The 21,128-nt window shown below is 39.1% G+C and overlaps 1 protein-coding gene across 3 annotated transcripts in view; it reads left to right on the top strand.

The window, feature by feature from the left end:
* The window catches only part of SF3B1 (splicing factor 3b subunit 1), a 39,661-nt gene that overhangs the window by 7,742 nt on the left and 10,791 nt on the right, over positions 1–21,128 (top strand). For 2 of the 3 annotated variants that reach the window (XR_005883024.1, XM_040971924.1), the window contains exons 2-12: positions 6,187–6,353; positions 8,036–8,140; positions 8,501–8,615; positions 10,440–10,519; positions 11,635–11,805; positions 15,740–15,977; positions 16,253–16,465; positions 17,325–17,446; positions 19,770–19,967; positions 20,058–20,159; positions 20,839–21,018. Coding sequence is in view for 2 of the 3 variants with exons in the window: in XM_040971924.1 (XP_040827858.1) it covers positions 6,187–6,353; positions 8,036–8,140; positions 8,501–8,615; positions 10,440–10,519; positions 11,635–11,805; positions 15,740–15,977; positions 16,253–16,465; positions 17,325–17,446; positions 19,770–19,967; positions 20,058–20,159; positions 20,839–21,018 (1,691 nt within the window). In the remaining variant the exon portion in view is untranslated. Of the gene's footprint in view, positions 1–6,186; positions 6,354–8,035; positions 8,141–8,500; positions 8,616–8,676; positions 10,136–10,439; positions 10,520–11,634; positions 11,806–15,739; positions 15,978–16,252; positions 16,466–17,324; positions 17,447–19,769; positions 19,968–20,057; positions 20,160–20,838; positions 21,019–21,128 lie in introns of those variants that run through there. The other variant, XM_040971925.1, reaches the window with a different exon arrangement.

Raw genomic sequence — 21,128 nt, 5'->3', positions numbered from 1 at the left:
TTGACCACCTTTTTTCCCACTTTCATATGCACATTGGCAGAAAGCTGGGTTGACAGCAGAGCAGCCGGGACTCAGGCTGGCTGTCTGACATGGGGCAAGGTGCCAGTGTTATGAGTATCTGCTTAACTCACTGTGTCACAGTGCCGGTCTCCCCTTCCCTATTGGGGTCTATCACTATCCACTGTATTTGTCACTATCTGTGAGTACTTTGGTTTGTATTTCTAAAATGTAATGTCTGTAGAAAGTAGTAATATTATTACAGTCTGGAAGTAATGTAGTAAGCTGTCCAGTGTTCATTTTACCCATTTTTTAAAAATAAATTCATGTGTTATCAATTAATATGTCCCTGGAGTCTTGTTTTTAGTAGACAGGTTCCTCTGCCACCATTTTTTCCCTTTTTTCTTATTTGCTTGTGCACCTTTAAAAAATTTCTTTTAAAGATTTACTTATTATTGGAAAGTCAGATTTACAGAGAGAAGGAGAAACAATTTCCATCTGCTGGTTCACTTCCCAGATGGCCGCAATGGCTGGAACTGAGCTGATCCAAAGCCTGAAGCCAGGGTTTTTTCTGAGTCTCCCATGGAGGTTCAGGATAAAAGGTTTTGGTACGGTCCTCCAGTGCTTTCTGCCACAAGCAGTGAGCTGGATAGGAAGTGGAGCAGCTGGGACTGAACTGGTGTTAAGTGGAATCTTGGTTCTTGCAAAGCAGAGGATTAGCCAAAGGAGCCTTTGTTGCACCTGTGTCTTGTAGAGTTTGCTGCAGTATGGAGGGAAAAGGGTAGAAAACAGTAAATTAGCTGCAGGATTCTCCCTCTCATTCCTACAATTACTGCTTCAGTCAAGGTGTTAGCCTCCCTGCAGGGGAACAGCCAAAAATGTTCCTGGCTGGTGGAAAGAGCAATGTTTTGAAATTAATGGGCCCGGCATGATAGCATAGTGGTTAAAGTTCTCCTCGCCTTGAATGTGCCAGGATTCCATGGGCGCTGGTTCTAATCCCGGCAGTCCCACTTCCCATCCAGCTCTCTGCTTGTGGCCTGGGAAGGTAGTTGAGGATGGCCCAAGGCCTTGGGACCCTGCACCAACGTGGGATACCTGGAAGAGCTCCTGGCTTTGGATTGGTTCAGCTCTGGCCCTTGCGGCTGCTTGGGGAGTGAACCTTCCTCTCTGTCACTCCTCCTCTCTGAATATCTGCCTTTTCAATAAAAATAAATAAAAGCCTTAAAAAAAAAAAAGAAGTTAAGCTTGTTTCAGTTTGTGTTAGCCATGGGAAGGAAATTAAACAAAGGTGATGTGTATGCTGGATTCTTCACCATAATTTTATTGGCAATAAATATGCTCCCACAGTTTTCTAATAGGACTAATTGCAGCCCAGCATAGTTTTACTATGACATCTAGTGATATACTATAAAAGAATATTGGGGGGCCCTGGCACAGTAGCTAAGTCCTTGCCTTGCATGTGTCAGGATCCCATATGGGCACCAGTTCCTGTCCCAGCTGCTCAACTTCCCATCCTGCTCTCTGAATGTGGCCTGGGAAAGTGATAGAGGACGGCCCAAAGCCTTGGAACTATGCATCTGTGTGGGAGACCCGGGCAAAGCTCCTGGATCCTGGCTTCAGATGGGCCAGCTCCTGCCTTTGCAGCCACTTGGGAATTAAGCCAGCAGTCAGAAGAGCTCTCTGTCTTCTCTCTGTAAATCTGCCTTTCTAATAAAAATAAATAAACTTAAAAAAAATGTTAAAGAGTGCATTCTCTTCTGTTTATCCTCAGGACTCCCTTTAGTGTGGCTCATGGTGGGTTGTTGGTTAATATAAGTCCACTGTGTTTAGCTGTTTGAAGGCTCTGTGCGTAACCTCAGTGTTAAGATTCTAAATGTTACTGTCAAGATAGTTCATCTCTGCTCTCTTTTTAAGATTTCAGTGTCAGTAGTAGAGTCTTAACATCCTTACCCTACCCCTGGAAGTAGTTTTTGCTGAAGATTGTGAGGAGAAAGTGGCTCAAACAGAAGTGAGGTTTTCATTCTGAAAATATTCTACACTTCGATCCCCTTTTCCAGTACCATGTTAATGTGGAATTTTATAAATCTCATATCTCAGTTTCTCTTCATTTTATTTCTTAATTTCCCCCCACCATTTCATCTTTCAAAGTTCTTCCTTTTTGCAGAGTAATTCAGCTCTCATCTACTTTTGAAAAGTTTCTTGTAAAATTATAGGCTTATATGTAATAAGACCCAGAGTCACATTGCTTTTCCAAATGATAGTGAAACCTATTTCCACACAAGAACTCTGTACACAAATACAAGTATTTGCTGCAGCCTTATTTATAATCATAGCAAACTGCCAACATGAATACTTCTCAGCCAGAAAATAGGTACATGTTGTCTATGATATAAAAAGGCACAATTACTGATGGGGACAGTATTTATGGATTTCATTGGGTTAAAGTGCCACCTCTTGGCAGTTCGTTGGCTACTAAGCATGTAGTCTCAGCATTCATTAGCAGATAGGATCCGTTCTTCTTTGTCTTCAGATCTGATTGTCCTAAAGTACAGGAAGTCTGAACTAGAAAGATGTAAACTAGACAAAAGATTTTTTGATGGTGGTAATAATTAAAATAGGGGAGAAGTTAGCATAAACTGTTCCTTATTTCTCTGCCACCTCAGATCTTCACTATTTTCAACTTCTGGTTACTCTTTTTCCTCTAGTTAACATGACAACAGATTTTATTTGTTAACCATTTGTCAGCAATGGATTATTTGTTCATTTTTAGTTCATGTTTTTTAAAACTGCAGGAATACTTACATACAGGTAGGTATAGTTTAGTGAGATCTTTGAAAATACCAAAGATATGCAATGTTTATAAAATGAGAAGTGAGATTTTTATAAATCTTTGGCATAGATCGGAAAATTTTTTTTTAGTCTTTATGGATGGAAACTTAACTTTTTGTTATGAAACATTTTAACAGAAGAAAGTATATGACAAAATATATTTTGTCATGTACCACCCAACTTTATTAATTTTAATATTCTGCTGTATTTGCTCCACCCATTATATTTTGGAAACGAAATCTCCGATGCAGTTACTTTGTGATTGTAGTGATGTAAACTTATTCTTTTAAATATGTAAATATTTGAATGTGTTATGTTTCGCGTTTTGGCATATTACTAACAAAGAATAATTCAGTATTTTGTGGCGTGTTAAAGCTACTGAGTTTTGTGGTATCAGGTTTTAATTTTTTGAATGTTTACATATATGTGCTGCAGTTAAAGTACACCAACAAGACTCACTAACTTTTTGAGCTTTCGTATTCCTATATTTCAGACAAAAAACAATGCTTAGATTGCACATAAACATTTAATTATGTGCAGCCAGTGGAAGTTTCGTAATGAAGTCCCCTCAGAATTAATTAACAACAAACAGTTGCCTAGCCCTGCAAGACCTTGGGCTAGGTAATTTTGTTACTAAACCTTAGTTTAATAGGACAGTCATGATTTACATAGGTTTTATACATTTGCTAATTGAGTATTTTTATGATCCTCTGTAATTAGTCAGCAAGTACATAAAAGCAGTAAGTAAAATTTGGTAGATGAAAAGTAGTTTCTGAATGTGTTATGTAAATGGAGGAAGTTTGCTGAGAATGAAAATAAAAATCTTTTGGAAGGAAAATAAAGTTGATTGTTCGCAGGTGAGGAGAGAAATGCAAGTTGCATTATTAGGCTATGTATGATGTGATGTTGTTTTTGTGTAATATTGTGACCCCCCTCCCCCATTTTTTAGGTTATTTTATTTATTTATTTTTTTTTTTACAATTATTTGAGTTTTGGCTGCTTTATTCTTTTCTAATGTGACATGTTATACATTTAGATAACTGGGACAGTTTGGCTGCTAGTTTTAAAATTACATTGAGGAAAATTGGAGAATGAAACTTTGTTTTAGATGCTTGCATATTTGAGTAGGGATTTTTCTTGTCTTTTTTTCTCATTTTTTGGGGTAGGTTATATTTTAAGTAGAAAAAAGTGTTCTCAGTTGGGAAGTTTAGTGACGGATTGACCAAGACTGGAAATACAAGGGTGAAGAGTTAGTTGAAATAGTTTGCTGACACATAATGAGGAAGCTTGGAGTGTTAAGTTGGAGGTTCTGTGCTGGTGTTATCCCAGACCTCCACCTTTGTTAGAGGGATACCACGTGATTTGTTGAAGGTTAGTGATCATCAGATAACACTGGATTTAACAGAAGGATTGTAGACCATCTAACAGTCTACTCTAAGTGGTACCCATATATGTTAAAACATGTATTAGTGTGCAATAAATATTAATGTATATTATGAATGTTATCACAAAGGCAATGAATATTTTTAAAGTACCCCTACTTTAGCTAAAAGTTAATACATGTGTTTTATGGAGAAGAAGCCTCAGGAGACTTGGAAGGGGCAAATAGAGTAAATTATCATTCACTCTTTAGTGTCCTCCTTTCTTTTAAAACTTACTTTGTATTAGGAAGGCAGAATTAAAGAAAGGCAGGCAGCATTATGGATAGCACAACTGGTTAATCCTCTACCTGCCAGCACCAGCATCCACATATGGGCACTAAGTAGGTCATGTCTCTCATGTCCTGGGTGCTCCACTTCCCATCTATATCCCTACTTATGGCCTGGGAAAGCAGCAGAGGAGGGCCTAGTTTGTTGGCCCCTGCACCTGCATGGGAGACCTCGGAGAGGCTCCTGACTCCTGGCCTGGAATTAGTTCAGCTCTGCTCTGGCTGTTGTGATCATTTGGAAAATGAACCAGCCGATGGAAGATGTTTCTCTCTGTTTAGCTCCTTCTCTATATATCTGCATTTTCAATAAAAGCAAATTTAATTATTTAAAAAATGAAAGGCAGAGTTATAGAGGAAGAGAGACATACCTTCCACCTTATGGTTCACTCCCCAAGTGCCTGCAGGTCTAGGAGTGGGCCACCTGGAAGCCAGGGTCCTGGGACTCCCATGTGGGTGTCAGAGGCACAGGCAACTGGGCCATCATCTGCTTTCTCAGGCACATTAACTTGCAGCAGGATCCAAAGTGGAGCATCTGTGATTTGGGACTCATTTAGTTTTCCAAACCACTGGAGGATTTGTTTGTATTGCTCTTGCAATATGCAAGTGGCTGAAGGGAATTGGATGGTGATTGTGTCTGATACTCACAACTGGAACTGTGGTGCCTCTGGTTAAACCCCTGTCTGCAATGCCCACATCCCATTTGAGTGCCAATTTTTGTCTGTTCCACTTCCAGTCTACGTCCCTGCAAAGGTACCTGGAAAAGCAGTGGAAGATGTGCCAAATTCAGGGCTCTGCTAAGCCAGGATGGAGTTCATGGAGTTTCATTCTCTTGGCTGCTGCTTAGGAAGGATGGAAGAGATTCCACCATACCCCTTGTAACAATCCCTTTAACGAACTTTTCTTGTCTCTCCTCTTTTTTCTTTCTTTTACTTTTCTTTCCATTCCTCTTGCTCTCTTTTTAAAGACTTATTTCATTTGAAAGGCAGATTTACAGAGAAGGAAAGAGATTGTCCATCTACTGGTTCGTCCCAATGTCCCGAACTGGGGGGTTCTGAAATCAGGAGCCAGGAGCCTCCTCTGGGTCTCCCACGTGGGTGCAGGGGCCCAAGCCCTTGCACCCCCCTCTGCTGCTTTCCCAGGCCATAAGTAGGAAGCTGGATGGGAAGTGGAGTAGCCAGAACTAGAAGCAGCAACCATATGGAGTGCTGGCGCTGAAGGGGGAGGATTAGCCTGTTGAGCCATCGCACTGGCCTATGTGTTTTTGTTTTTTTGTTTGTTTTTCTTCTATTTCTAGTAGTGTAGGCATAAAATAACCTTGAATGTAGTTCTGGGTTTCTAATCAACATTAACAGTGCTATTTTCTTTCGTTAGGGAAAGAGTTAGAGAAAAAATGATTTAGGAATAGTTGTAGTAGCCCATTTGAAGGTGAGGGTAATTTGTAACTGAATTTGTAATTGATGAGATAGGAAGCAGCTCTTCTGTATGTTATTACTATATTTATTGTGTATCTGTTCTGTTTTGCTAACCACTGTTTGTAATGGAGTTACATTAAATTATTTTAAATTGTGTTTATGATAGCGCTTTGATAATACCTAGTAGAGATATTTTGAAAAGCAGTTTGGAAAACAAAAGCTATGTTATCTTTGTTACAGATATTGAAGCACAGATTCGAGAAATTCAAGGCAAGAAGGCAGCTCTTGATGAAGCTCAAGGAGTGGGCCTTGATTCTACAGGTTACTATGATCAGGAAATTTATGGTGGAAGTGACAGCAGATTTGCTGGATACGTGACATCAATTGCTGCAACTGAACTTGAAGATGTAAGTTACAAATTATGTAATAGGCAAGGTTTTTTTTTTCCTGGTAGAGAAAATGAGCTGTAGAGTTTTTTGTTTGAATATTTTTGGGTTAAGAGATCTTTTTTAGTGTGTATAACCATGTCTGAGATGTTATTCCTTACTAAGATTCAGAAACTTGTTTAAGTCTTTGTCTTTATGCACCTAGAAATAATTACTACTGTAAATCATACAGTTATCTACTGGGCTCCATGTCAGAAGTAACAATTATATGTAGACATTTGTCCTCGTGACTTGATTTCTCCCTTGTTCTTAACATGAGTGACATTTTCTTGTTGTTGATGGCTTATGATCCTTTTCTGTCGTGGTTCCTGTGAAGGATTGCTTCTCATTTTGAAATAGAGTCCTTGCGGTGTTTTACAAGATTTTATGGGATTTTAAAATTTGTATTGTTATTTTTGAAAGGGAAGACTAGAGAATGAAATGTTTTTATCTGCTAACTCATGTCTCAAATGGCCACAGCATCAGGTCTGGCCTAGGCCTAAGCTAGGAGCCTGAAGCCCTGCCTGATCTCCCCTGTTGGTGGCAGGGGCCCAAGTACCAGGGCCATCATCTGCTGTTCTCGGGAGCATCAGCAGGGAGTCAGATGTGAAGCGAGGCAGCCAGAGCTAACTGGATGCTTGGCTATGGGATGCCAGTGGTCTAACACTGTGTAACACATCACCAGCTCCATACGTTTTCCTTGTAAAGAATTACTTATTTGAAATAGTTAGAGAGCCAGCTGGAGATAGTGAGATAGCTAACCCTAACACAACACACACCAACAGTGTCCACCCCCCCCCACTCACCCTGGTGGTTGCCACAGCCAGCACTGGGCCAGGTCACAGCCAGGACCTCACCCTGGTCTTGCACTATGGCTGTGGCTGCTGGGGCCTCACTACTTGGGCTGCTTTTCTTAGGCTGATATCAGGGAGCTGGGTCAGAAGTGGAGCAGCTGCGTCTTAAGCATGAATATATGGGATGCCACCATCAAAAGGGTCAGCTTTACTTGCTGTTCCACAACGCTGGCCTCTCCCACAGCTCTTTCATATTTCACATTACAATGTTATCAGGGCATTCCAAGCATCCAAATTTGCTGAAAAACCTATTTTTCAGTAACAGAGTTATGTTATTTTAATTTATAAATGTAATCACCAACTGGTTGTTTCTTTGAAGTTCAGCTTACATTTTACTTTATAATGGTCACTTTCCTCCTTTTTCCTTTTTCTTTGAGAGAAACTTAAAAGTCTGAGGTGAAATTTTTTAGTAGGCAATCAGGGCCTCATTTTGGGTTTTCTACAACCAAAATGACAGAATACAGTGGTAACAACAGGTTTCAGAAACAAAGGGGAGTTTGCTACCTCATTTTAAAAGAAAATGAACTATTTGAGGTGTTAAGACCTTGGGAATTACCTACTGCACTTTTTAAAATTAAAAACCTAACAGTACAGCATTTTTGTTGAAGTATATTACCAGGCAAGTAAAGACTTTTAAAATGGTTTTGTATCTGTAAATGTTGAACTGTGTTTAAAACTTTGAGTGAAAAAAAAAAAAAACCTGAAAGAGTTCCAGGTAACCTGTTGTTGCCAAATTTGAAAAAATATTTTATCATGCCAATTTTAAGTTCTTACATTCTGTCTGTGACTTTTTTGGGGTTTTCTTTGTAGGATGACGATGACTACTCATCATCTACCAGTTTGCTTGGTCAGAAGAAGCCAGGATATCATGCCCCAGTGGCGCTGCTTAATGATATACCACAGTCAACGGAACAGGTGAATTTTTAAAAAATGAAAATAAAACCATAATTTATTCAGGCACAGAAAAGTATATGTCTGAGTTCCTGGGGAAGCCTGTGTATTTTAGGAGTCATTTCTTGGAATGTTTTGAGAAAAACTGATTTAGAAGAATTAAAAAAATGCCTAGTATATATTTTATAAAGGTAATCATTTCATAAAACACTAAACTGGAACATGGGCGTATTATTGTTTCATATCCATGTACCTCTTTTCATATTACCATTATATGATGGCAGCATGTTCTTTTAGTAACCATGTGTCTTATGATTTTTATTTCCAGTATTCCACTGGTTCCTTAATATAGTCAGTGTTAATGAGACATACCTGTTTTTTTAGTATGATCCATTTGCTGAGCACCGACCTCCGAAGATTGCAGACCGGGAGGACGAATACAAAAAGCACAGGCGGACCATGATAATTTCCCCCGAGCGTCTTGATCCTTTTGCAGATGGTAATTCTTTTCCCACTTTTCTATAAGTATTCAAAAATTTATTTGTGTTATCTTTAGCCCTTTGATTTTTTTTGGCATGCTTATGGATTTGCTTTTCTTTTTTAAAATCCCCCCTCCCTTATTATAGATTTGTATAGATTTGGTTGAAGTCACAGATGCCATATTCTTCATCTTTATAATGCAAGTTTTCTTTCCAGGTAGAAGGACAAGAAAATAATGAGCCAATGCCATAGAAACGCAAAGGGTTAAAGGTTTTTCTTTTACTATTGTTTTGGGTACGCTTTCTATACTTTGAACGAATGTGGTTTTCTGCTCAAAATACTTTCAAATTGTTGAAAGTTTTTATTCAAATCCTAGAATTTTAGGATTGTTACTTTTGAGAAACTGTTTCTCACACTAGAGCTCCCCCATAATGCTCTATATGGAGCTTAGTAAATGCACCTACTTTGCTCTAAGCATACTTAAAGTTAAAAGTATGTGTACAAACACTTTGATATCTTTAATAGTTGGAGTCTGTTTTGCTAATTTAAGCGTGCAAGTCAGCCCAGGGGGCATAGTGAGCCTGATGGAAGCTTTCCTCAGGTGAGTGAGTTTCACAGTCAAGATTAGGTGCCTGTTTCTTTAAAATTAGAGTCTGCTGCAGGTTTACAAATTAGACTTTCAGCCTGCATGAATTAGTAGGGATATTCTTTTTTTTTTACTTGCATAATTGTAATTGATTTAAACATGTATGTCAGAATTCACAGGCCCATACTAACTGTCCTTAATTTCTTTCCTACAGCAGTACTGCTATATGCCAGTCCTGTCTGCATTCTTAAGGGTGCAGTTCAACACATCCTCTCTAGATTATGGTGAAAAAGTATTCCAAAGGAAGTCTTATCAGAGCTAGTGTCAGAATAAAGACACTACCAATTGGGCATGATCTTCAGCTTAGGAATTGTCTTAGAATATTACTATTTTTTCCTAAATTTTGATGCTATACTGCTTGTATAGCTAATTGTCACGTTTCTGAAGCATACTGTGCCTCTTTGAGTCTTGTTATATATTGCTTGGGCTTCTTTAAGATATTTTGAAGTTTGAAAAGCAAATACTGAAAGCTTTAACCAAGAGGCTAACACATCTCTTTGTATACTGCTTTTCTTCTCTGCATCATAATGCTAGAAGTAATTTATTTCAAAGAGTATGTTTCCGTTGTTACTTTTTAATAAATAAAAATGTTTCTGGGTCAACAAAACATTTTTAAAAATTATGAAGCCCTTTTTAATAACCTGACATCAGAATATGATTTTAGGTGTATTTTTAAAAATGAGATTTTCTAAACTATAACTGTTTTAGAACACTGTATGAAGAACTTATCTAGTTATAGTTATTTATAGTCAGGATTTTAACAGCTTGCAACAGGTAATGTTTTGAATATAAATATCTTTCCAAAGTGTTACTAATGGTAAAGAGATAATTTTCTAGGCTTCTATTCTGCTGCTTGAAGTCAGAACTGCTGATGGAGACAAAGGCACGAAAGTGTACGTATTCCGGATTAGCAACCCAGGAACCCATCACTTCTGAAGACTAAACTGTGCTGTCATTTTGTTTTTATATGCATTAAAATATTTGTTTTAAACTGCTGTAGATATGTTTGTGTTCAAACAGGTTAAATTGATCAGCAAACTCAATAAAAAGTAAGATGTATAATTATTAAAGTTTTCCATCAAAAATAAATTAAACAATTATGGAATAACATAATGTTAGAGCAGGGCAGATAAATCAATTGAATCTAATTATCCTTTATTTATTGTACTCTTGTCCTGTTGCTGTTCTTTTCTGCAGGAGGGAAGACCCCTGATCCTAAAATGAATGCTAGGACTTACATGGATGTAATGCGAGAACAACATTTGACTAAAGAAGAGGTATATAAACCTACTTTTTAAAAAGATATTTATTGAAAGGCAGAACAAAAGAGAAATAGAGATTGGTTGTTTCTAACCTATTGGCTCACTGCCCAAGTGGCTACAGCACCCAGGCCAAAGCTAGGAGCCCGGAACTACATGCTTGTTTCCCTCGTGGGTGGAAAGGACCTAAATGCTTGAGCCGTATCCCACTGCCTTCCCAGGCACATTAACGAGCCGAATGAGAAGCAGAGCAGTCAGGACTTGAACTCCAGTAGCTGATGCTCGCAGACGTATTTTTTGCTTGAGTGTAGATACACAATCACCTTCGGCTTCTTATGGTTGTACAACACTGTAAGATTGAGACAGACATTTATATTTCTTGTTTGCTGTTTGTTGTCTAAATAATACTTTTAGTAGTATTGATAAGAGTTGAAAAAGGACCTTATCAAATAATGTCACTTTTCAAATTAAATGCTTTCTGTGTTTTTTTCTAGTCTAGGGCCCCTTTGTCCTATGTGTACATATGTGTGTTATGGCAGCTGTTTGAGGATAAGGTTTATGGAATATATTTGAAGCCAGTGTGTTAGGGAGAGGTCAGGTGGATATGTTACTCCTTGAAGAACTACAATTCTTTCAGGTTGACTTGAGTGGAGAAATCTGAAATCATTGCTTTTGGCCTGCAGAGATCATATTCCATTTTAGCCCTTATAACTATCGTCATAATAGATTTGTCTAATTTGTAATAGGGTGATGGAGTCTTGTTTTAAAGTCATAGAAGGTGTTTGTTAAAACTAAATTATATATAGTATTTACTGCTTTTACTCCTGCGTAAACTTAGCTGCTGTTTATGTTTTAAAGAGGATCTTTTTCAGTGGAAGCATTTTGGTTCTTCATTGTTGATTGAAGATTTTAACTGTGTATAAACTAAGATGTTCTGTTATAAATTATACCCTTGTCTATTTAGAAAAGCTTGTGAGACTGAGTATTCAGAAAAGCGGGAGTAAGGAATGAGATTACTGGTGTCAGAGTGAAGTGTACAATGCAACATTACATTAAATGGAATTGACTGTATAGTAACAAAAATATTGGAGGCATTTTAAAGATAAATGTTGCCTTTCAAAATGTTTTTTCAGAGAGAAATTAGGCAACAACTAGCAGAAAAAGCTAAAGCTGGAGAACTAAAAGTCGTCAATGGAGCAGCAGCATCCCAGCCTCCCTCAAAACGAAAGCGGCGTTGGGATCAAACAGCAGATCAGACCCCTGGTGCTACCCCTAAAAAACTTTCAAGCTGGGATCAGGCTGAGGTAATTGCTGTCTGTTTTTTTATCATTAGTGCTGAAATTTTGTTAGGTAGTACGTTATTGTGCTTGTTCTGCCATTAAGAGGATAGCACATGCTTAAGTTTAAACAACAGATACACTCAGTGATGGGCTGGGGGCTGAGGTCCGAGATCAGTGTGCCAGCAGCGTTGGTGTCTGGTGGACTCTCTTTTGCTTGTTTTGCAAATAACTACTTAGCTGCTATTGTTCTTTTGTGCTGCTTTTCTTCTGTGTGGACTCTACCATCAGATGAGGGACTAGTCCTTGTGATTTCATTTAACATTAATTATCTTCCTAAAGACCCAATTTTATAAAAATAGTTATATTGAGAAAGTTAAAACTTCAATATAAGGGTTTAGGGAAGACACAGTTCACTCTAAATCATGGAATAAAGGAATATTTCTTTAGGAGTATTAAATACAGATACATAGATTCATTGCATTGTGGAGGTTAAGTACAGCATCATGATCTTCCTTATTAGTTTCTTAAAGATCTACCTGAATGAATTACTTAGAGTGAGAGAGACAGGGAGAGAAAGAGACATTTTCCGTCTGCTGGTTCACTGCCCAAATGGCTGCTCCAGCCAGAATTGGGCTGGTTTGAAGCCAGGAGCTTCTCTGCGTCTCCCACATGAATGCAGGGGCCCAAAGACTGGGCAGTCTTCTGCTTTTCCAGGTGTATTAGCAGAGAGCTGGATTAGAACTGAAGCAGGAGAGACTTGAGCTGGTACCCATATGGGATGCCAGTGCTGCAAGCAGTAACTTACTTTACTGCCTTCATTCCTTATTTTCTATGGGTAACCTAAGCCTCTGACCACATGTGGCACTACATTGCCTTGGTCAGTTTACTCTCCCAGTGATTTTGATGTTTGCTAATTTAAAGGGGTTTTTTTCCCCCCCTTTTTATTTATTTTTTCCGAGCCGCCGCCGCCGAAGCCGCTTTCTCTGTCTCCTTTTTTCCCCTTTTTAAAGGCAGGGAAAGATCTGTCTGCTGGTCTACAGATTAATCTGGTAAATCACAATACATGCCACAAATTCTTTGGTTTTATTTTTATAAGATTTTTTTTTTAGTTGGAAAGTCAGATTTACAGAGAGGAGGAGAGACAAAGATCTTCCTTCCATCTACTGGTTCACTCCCTAAATGGCCGCAGTGGCTGGAACTGAGCTAAGACAAAACCTGGAGCCAGGGATTTCGTCTGAATCTCCCGCAGGGTGCGGGGTCCCAAGGTTTGGGTCGTCCTTGACTGCTTTCCCAGGCCACAAGCAAGGAGCTGGATGGGAAGTGGAGCAGCTGGGATTAGAACTGGTGCCCACATGGGATCCCTGCGTATGCAAGGTGAGGACTTTAGCCACTGGGTTACAGTGCTGGGCCTCCTCAGTTTTATTTTTAATTAAAAATAGGTATTTTTCACGACTTACTTATTTGAAAGGCAGAGTTACAGACAGGGAGCTGGACAGGAAGTAGAGCAGCTGGGATACAAACTGGTGCCCACATGGGATCTTGCTGCATGCAAGGCAAGGATTTAACAACCAGCTTGTTGCACAGGGCCCGATACATGAGTTGTCCGTCAGTGCTCTGCTTAACCATTTTAGTGTTTTGCTTGTGCCATTTTGGTTCAACATTTCCATGTCAAGGTTGTTTGACTTCCCTTTAAAGTAAATCTAGAAGTCGCCCCAGTATACTACATTATCAGATCAATAAGTAGCATTTAGTCTTCTGTGATAGTGTATTTTGTCATAGCATCTGTGCTTTAATATCTCTTGGTTCTCCTCCTCGTCTCTTTGTTGACTGCTACTCCTGAATCTTGCTTGTTGGATTCTTCTCATCTTCTTTACCTTTGATTTTGGCAGTGTCCTTTGGCTTAGTGCTTGGAATCTCTTCCATTTATCCTCACTGCCTATGTCACATTCCTATCTTTATGTGGCATCTGGAGGAGAGAACCCCACTTTTTTTTTTTTGCTTAAATAAGCTTTATTTTCTCCAAGCAAGTAAGTGCATTATAGGAAACAGGAAAACGGACACAAAGAACAAAGCCATGCACTATCACAGGCAGTCAGGTTCAGCATGTCCTTCAGGGTCCCATGGGTACACATGTTACTCACCTCAAAGCAACTGAGATTGCATGTTATGCCATGGATCGTGCTTTGTCATACTTAATTTACCACTTGGGCATCCTCCACTGCTTTCCCAAGTCATAAGCAAAAAGCTGGATCAAAAGTGAAGCAGCAGGGCCTAGCGGTAGCCTGGTAGCTAAGGTTCTCGCCTTATATGTGTCAGGATCCCATGTGGGTACCATTTTGTATCCCGGCTGCTCCACTTCCCTTCCAGCTCCCTGCTTGTGGCCTGGAAAATCAGTAGAGAACAACATAAAGCTTTGGGGCCTGCACCCTGCGGGAGACCCAGAGGAGGCTTCTGGCTTCTGATTGACTCGGCACTGGCCTTGCAGCCACTTGGGAACTAAACCATTAGATGGAAGAACTTTCTGTCTCCTCTCTCTGTACATCTGATTTTCTTTCTTTCTTTTCTTTTTTTTTTTATTTTTTTTAAGGTTTATTTATTTTTATCGGAAAGGCAGATATACAGAGAGGAGGAGAGACAGGGAGGAAGATCTTCCATCCGATGATTCACTTCCCAAGTGAAGGCAACGACCGGTGCAGCGCTGATCCTAAGCCAGGAGCTCTTCTGAGTCTCCCACACGGGTGCAGGGTCCCAAGGCTTTGGGCAGTCCTGGACTGCTTTTCCAGGCCACAGGCACGGAGCTGGATGGGAAGCAGGGCTGCTGGGACTAGAACCGGCGACCACATGGGATCCCAGCGTGTGCAAGACGAGGACCTTAACCACTGCGCTATTGCGCCAGACCCTGATTTTCTAATAAAAAAAAAAAAAGTGAAGCAGCTGAGCCTGCCTCAGTCACTCAGTGGCTAAATCTTAACTTTGTAAGTTCTGGGATCCCATATGAGCACTGGTTCATGTCCCAGCTGATCCAGTTCCCTGCTTATGGCCTGGGAAAGCAGCGGAGGATAGCACAAGTCCTTGGGCACTACGTGGAAGAGTTCTGGCTTTGACTAGCTCAGCTAAGCTGTTGCAGCCATTTGGGAGTGAACCGGCAAACTAAAAATCTTTCTCTCTGTCTCTCCTCTCCATAAATCTAATTCGCTTTTCTAATACAAATTAAAAAATAATAATAATAAAAGAAAAAGGAAAGGAAGAAAAGAAAGGTATTATGTAAGAGCCGGGTAGAGGTCTTAAGTCTGTAAGAACATTGAACTCTAAAATAGCTTTGTTAAGAGTGTTACAGATCCTGATCAGTACAATTAGGCAATGTTAAAGTATAAATTTTGTTTTGTTTACATTGTTTGCTGCTTTGATCTGATGCCTGTGGAGGTTTTTTGATAATCACATGCTCTCTGATGTCATATATATTCCACTAGTAGTCTGAGGTACTCTGAAGCTTTTGATATTCCTTAAATGTATTTCTAATAAAACAGAGTGAGAAATGTATATTCATTCCAAGGATTAAAAGCATGTGGCAGTAATATGCTTATGTGGATAATTGAAAACATGCTTACATTATTTACAGAGTAAACAAGGCACAAGGATAGTACTTAAAATTTCATGCTTCCTTTTCTCTAAGTGGTACATGTCTATGTGTCTGCCCAGTTTGAGAAGTGTTGTAATTGGAACTGGCAGTTGTCTGTTGAAAAAAAAAAGTTTTTCAAAAGTCATAGAAATGTTATTGTCATATCCAAGATTTAGTTACAGTTTTGAAAAATATTTTGTTTTTAAATATATGACTTTTTTTCGTTACATAAAATTGAAACTTTAATTTGTTTTTAGACGTAAACATTTTCCCTAGCTGTTTCTGTGGAAGTACGGAAGTGTGAAATAATTTTTTTTTTTTTTTTTTTGCTTTGTTAAGACCCCTGGGCATACCCCTTCCCTACGATGGGATGAGACACCAGGACGTGCAAAGGGGAGTGAGACTCCTGGGGCAACACCAGGCTCAAAAATATGGGATCCTACACCCAGTCACACACCAGCAGGGGCTGCTACTCCTGGACGAGGCGATACCCCTGGCCATGCCACACCAGGCCATGGAGGTGCAACTTCCAGTGCTCGTAAAAACAGATGGGATGAAACCCCTAAAACAGAAAGAGGTACTTATGCTAGAATCTGAATTTTTGTTGGGGTACAGTGTGAATTTGAATGGATACTTTGTTTTGTTCCTAGTTCCTGTGTATATTTTTTTTAACTGGTAGAGTGGAAGGGGATGAAATATAAATATGGAAAAGAATATCAAAAATTTAAATGTGTCTCCATTTCAGGAATATCCTGTTTCTGAACTTGATCACATTGAATATAGTAGGTGTTTGAGAATAAGTAGTGCTGTTTTGACAGTGATTTTGGTCTTACTGGCTCTTTCTCTTCGAAGATACTCCTGGGCATGGAAGTGGTTGGGCTGAGACGCCGCGAACAGATCGAGGTGGAGATTCTATTGGTGAAACACCTACTCCTGGAGCCAGCAAGAGAAAGTCACGTTGGGATGAAACACCAGCTAGTCAGATGGGCGGAAGCACTCCTGTTCTAACCCCTGGAAAAACACCAATTGGCACACCAGCCATGAATATGGCAACTCCTACCCCAGGTACAAAATCTCTCGTTGTAAATAGTTATTTTTGTTCTGGAAGCACTTTAGCTTTTTTTCCCCCTTGTTATTTTCTGTGCACTATTTTAATAAGAGCATATAAAAGCAAATGTCAGGATAGTCCTTTGCTTTGGAGGCTAAGGTATCATGTAGAATGTTTGGGTTTGAATCCTAGCTATTCCTGTGCCAGCTTCCTGCTGATACATAATGTAGGAGGCCACGGATGTTGGGCCAAGTAATTGAGTCCTTGCAGTCCACATGGGAGACTTGGGTGGAGTTCTGGGAATCTGGCTTTGTTCTAGGTGAGTCTTGGCTATTGCAGACATTTGACAAATAAACCAGAAAATGAAACTATCTATTCTGCCTTCTAAATAAATAGCTTTAATTTTTAAATATTGGCTTGCATGTATAATATTGACATAGAAAACTTTAAGATTGATCTTAACTGGGCCTGGCGCGGTGGCGCAGTGGTTAAGGTCCTCGCCTTGCACACGCTGGGATCCCATATGGGTACCGGTTCTAATCCCGGCAGCCCCGCTTCCCTTCAAGCTCCCTGCCTGTGGCCCAGGAAAGCAGTCGAGAACGGCCCAAAGCTTTGGGACCCTGCACCCGTGTGGGAGACCCAGAAGAGGCTCCTGGCTTCAGATTGGCTCAGCTCCAGCTGTTGTGGCCACCTGGGGAGTGAATCATTGGACGGAAGATCTTCCTCTCTGTCTCTCCTCTCTGTATATCCGCCTTTCCAATAAAAATAAAATAAATCTTTAAAAAAAAAAGATTGATCTTAACTGTCTTATATCAAACATACCCATAAAAAAAGTTATACTATAGATTCTTACAAAAATTTGTTTTTATTAAATAGGTCACATAATGAGTATGACTCCTGAACAGCTTCAGGCTTGGCGATGGGAGAGGGAGATTGATGAGCGAAATCGCCCACTTTCTGATGAAGAATTGGATGCTATGTTCCCAGAAGGATATAAGGTACTAACAGTGAATGTAAACATGGTAGTATTTAGGGTGTGAGTTTAAAGTATTTGTTGAAAAACGTTGAATAATTGTATTGGCCTTGCTATATTTACAATTGCCATTCCGTCCTTCTATTTCCTTATATTTAACTTACATATAAGTTATAAATAACTTATACTTATGTTTCAAAAGTGGCAGATTAAAAAGTCACGTTTAAAACTTTTATTACTTTTTTGGAAGTGAGAAACCTGAAAAACTTTTAGGAATCATATGGAATAGTTTGCTTTTTCATTCACCAGTAGTCTCAGGATTAAGCTTCATTAGATTATTATTTATTTGTTCCTTAACAAGTTTTCCCATATTTAAGCTGATAAATTGGGCAGTACGTGCAGAGTATTCTCTCTACTGAAGTAGCTTAAAGTTTATTTTGAACTAACCTCTGCTAGGTACCTGGCATTTACAATATTTACTATTTAGGTAATTGGTGTCATCATGAAGACCAGAACCCAAGTCATTTTTTGGCATTTAGAGGATTCCCTCTGCCCGTGACTTGCTGTTTTGTTTTCCATCTGTTGAACTTGTATGAGAGTGTGTGGTTGAGGCATGTTCTATCTGCTAGACTATCAGCTATCTGCCCATGGTTGACTGTCTGAGTGTCTCAAGGGGTAGTAACTGATTTTGTATTATTGTTAGGAGGAAAATATTTCAAAATAAATTTACTAAAATCCTTATTAGTGAATATAAAAAATAGTGGACTAAGTCCTGAAGGTAAACTGGTGTCAGTGGACTTGACATTGATTTCATAGGCCTCTTGTCTACATACAGAATAAATTTCACTTATTCAAAATGATAGATTGTTCATTTTAGTGCATGTACAGGTACAGTAAGAGGATGACTTGATGGCAAGGTACAGATGGTGTCAGTATACCTTCTGAAAAATTTTGTCTTTAATACTTTTAGTGCTTATTTTTAGATAATTGTGTGTATTCATTTAAGAAGCCCTGCTATAATAGGCTTACTGAGACGCCTAGAAAATTTTCTTTTTTAACTTGCTGATATCTTGAAAAAAAAACAGAAATCTTTATTTTCAGCCTGTTTTAAGGTTTTTTTTTTAAAATTGGTTTTGCAGGTTTAATCAGTGGGGTGCACTTTGCAGGAGTTTTGTAGTTACTTTTATTTTAGTTTTGATGCATTTTTGTAGTTCTTAAAAGATCAGTTGCTAGAATATCATTTATGATATTTCATGTTTTTTATTTTACCACTAAACTGTGTCATGCACGCTTGGTTCTATCTCTGTTAAATATATTTACTGCAGTTGTACTTTATTTGACTTCTCTCAGATTTCCCCCCGCCCCCGGGTTTTAAAAAATATTTATTTGTTTTACTTGAAAGAATTAGGAAGAGACAGAAAAGATCTTGTATATGCTGTTGCACTCCCCTAATATCTGCAGCAGCCAAAGTGAGCTGGTCTGAAGCTGGGAGCCTCTTCTGGGTCTCCCTAATGGGTGCCATGGTCCACGGCCCTCAGCCCTTCTCCACTGCTTTCTCAAGCCATCATTAGGGAGCCGGATCAAAAGTGGAGCAGCCAGGTCTAAAGCTGGGGATGCTGACTTCACAGGCAGATTATTCGCCTGCTCTGCCACTGTGTCAGCCCTTATTTGCTCAGATTTTATAGTTTGTAAATTTTTTTTAATAAAATGACTGTTGGTTCAATTATACATTAATACTTTAAGTGGTCAAAATTTTATAAAATTCTTAGTTATTTCCTCATTTCCCTTAAATTCTTAATATACTTAGTTTTAATGAGCAGATAAGAAAGTGTTTTTTTCTTTTTTTTTAAGGATTTGTTTATTTTTCTTGGAAAGGTAGATTTACAGAGAGAAGGAAACACAGAAAGATCTTCTGTTTGATGGTTCACTCCCTAAGTGGCTACAATGACTGGAGCTGAACCAGTCTGAAACCAGGAGCCAGGAGCTTTTTCTGGGTATCCCTTGTGGGTGCAGGGTCCCAAGGCTTTGCGCTGTGCTCGACTGCTTTCCCAGGTCACAACCAGGAAGCGGATTGGGAAGTGCAGCAGCTGGGATGCAACCCAGTACCTGTAAGGGATCCTTGTGCATGCAAGGCAAGGACTTTAGCTACTAGGCTACTGTGCAGGGCTCCTTTTCATGATTATTTTAAATAAACTTCTATTAGGATAGAAAAGCAGTTGATATGCTAATTTTCTCTGAGGAAGTATAAAGCTTCCTTGCTAATAAAGTGTGGAAAACATTTACAAATGAGTTCATTTTTCATCTATAAATTAAGGACAAGCATAAATTCTCTGTAACTCATTTTTCAGGTACTTCCCCCTCCAGCTGGTTATGTTCCTATTCGAACTCCGGCTCGAAAGCTGACAGCAACTCCAACACCGTTAGGTGGTATGACTGGCTTCCACATGCAAACTGAGGATAGAACTATGAAAAATGTTAATGACCAGCCATCTGGAAATCTTCCATTTTTAAAACCTGATGATATTCAGTACTTTGATAAACTGTTGGTAAGTGATAATAGGAAATAAAACTACTTTTTATTTGGGAGGTATAAATTTTGGCATCTCAACCTGCCTTTAACTTTGTTTTTACTTTAGGTTGATGTTGATGAGTCAACACTTAGCCCAGAAGAACAGAAAGAGAGAAAAATAATGAAGTTGCTTTTAAAAATTAAGAATGGAACCCCTCCAATGAGAAAGGTCAGTCCCAGCTGCTCATTATGTTCTTTTTATTTTCAGGATTTACAGTTACCCACTTACTTTTATTCAGGGCAAAAGATGCAGAGGATGGAATTTGTTTTTTAAGCAGAAAGTCTTACCATGAATTTTGGAAAATGACTATTATATGAGGAATTATATCAATTCTGTATGTAGATTTAAGTTGGAAGATGCCTTAGGGGAGATTAAAGTATTTTATGTTCTTGTGCTTCTATCAGTTATCTTCTTTTTCTGATCATCTGCTGGTTCACTCGCCATGTAGCTACCTTTGCCCAAACCGAGCTAACTCGAAGCCAGCAGCTTCCTTCCTGGTCTCCCCATGAGTGTAGGGTCCTGAGCACTAGGCCATCTGCTGCTGCTTTCCAGGAGCATTAGCAGCGAGCTGAGTTGGAGATGGAGCCGCCAGGACTTGATCCAGTGTCCGTATGGGATGCTCACTACACCACAGGACTGGTCCCTGAATCACTCCTTCTAGATGAACTGAAAACATTAAATTTCTGTTACGGAAGTTCACGCTTCAGAGTAATTTTGGTGGAAATGAGTTTAGGCTCTTTTATAGAAACTTAAAATGTAAAGTCATAGGAAAAATTTCCTGATGAAAAGTGTTCATTCAAAATCTGTATTGCAAAGAAAACACCTTATTTTCCCATTTTTCCGTCAGGCTGCCTTGCGTCAGATTACAGATAAAGCACGGGAGTTTGGGGCTGGTCCTTTGTTTAATCAGATTCTTCCTCTACTGATGTCTCCTACGCTTGAGGATCAAGAGCGTCATTTACTTGTGAAAGTTATCGACAGAATTTTGTACAAACTTGATGACCTAGTTCGACCATATGTACACAAGGTTTGTGATTCCTAAAGTAGTTTTTTTGTTTGTTTGTTTGTGTTAAGATTTATTTTTATTGCAAAGTCGGGTATACAGAGAGGAGTAGAGTCAGCGAGAAGGATCTTCTG

Source organism: Ochotona curzoniae, unplaced genomic scaffold (assembly GCF_017591425.1).
Source record: "Ochotona curzoniae isolate NIBS_2020 unplaced genomic scaffold, NIBS_Ocur_1.0 contig_2210, whole genome shotgun sequence".
NCBI classification, from domain to species: Eukaryota; Metazoa; Chordata; class Mammalia; order Lagomorpha; family Ochotonidae; genus Ochotona; species Ochotona curzoniae.
Note: the sequence above shows the minus strand (reverse complement) of the source record. Positions and strands in the feature narration are given on the sequence as shown.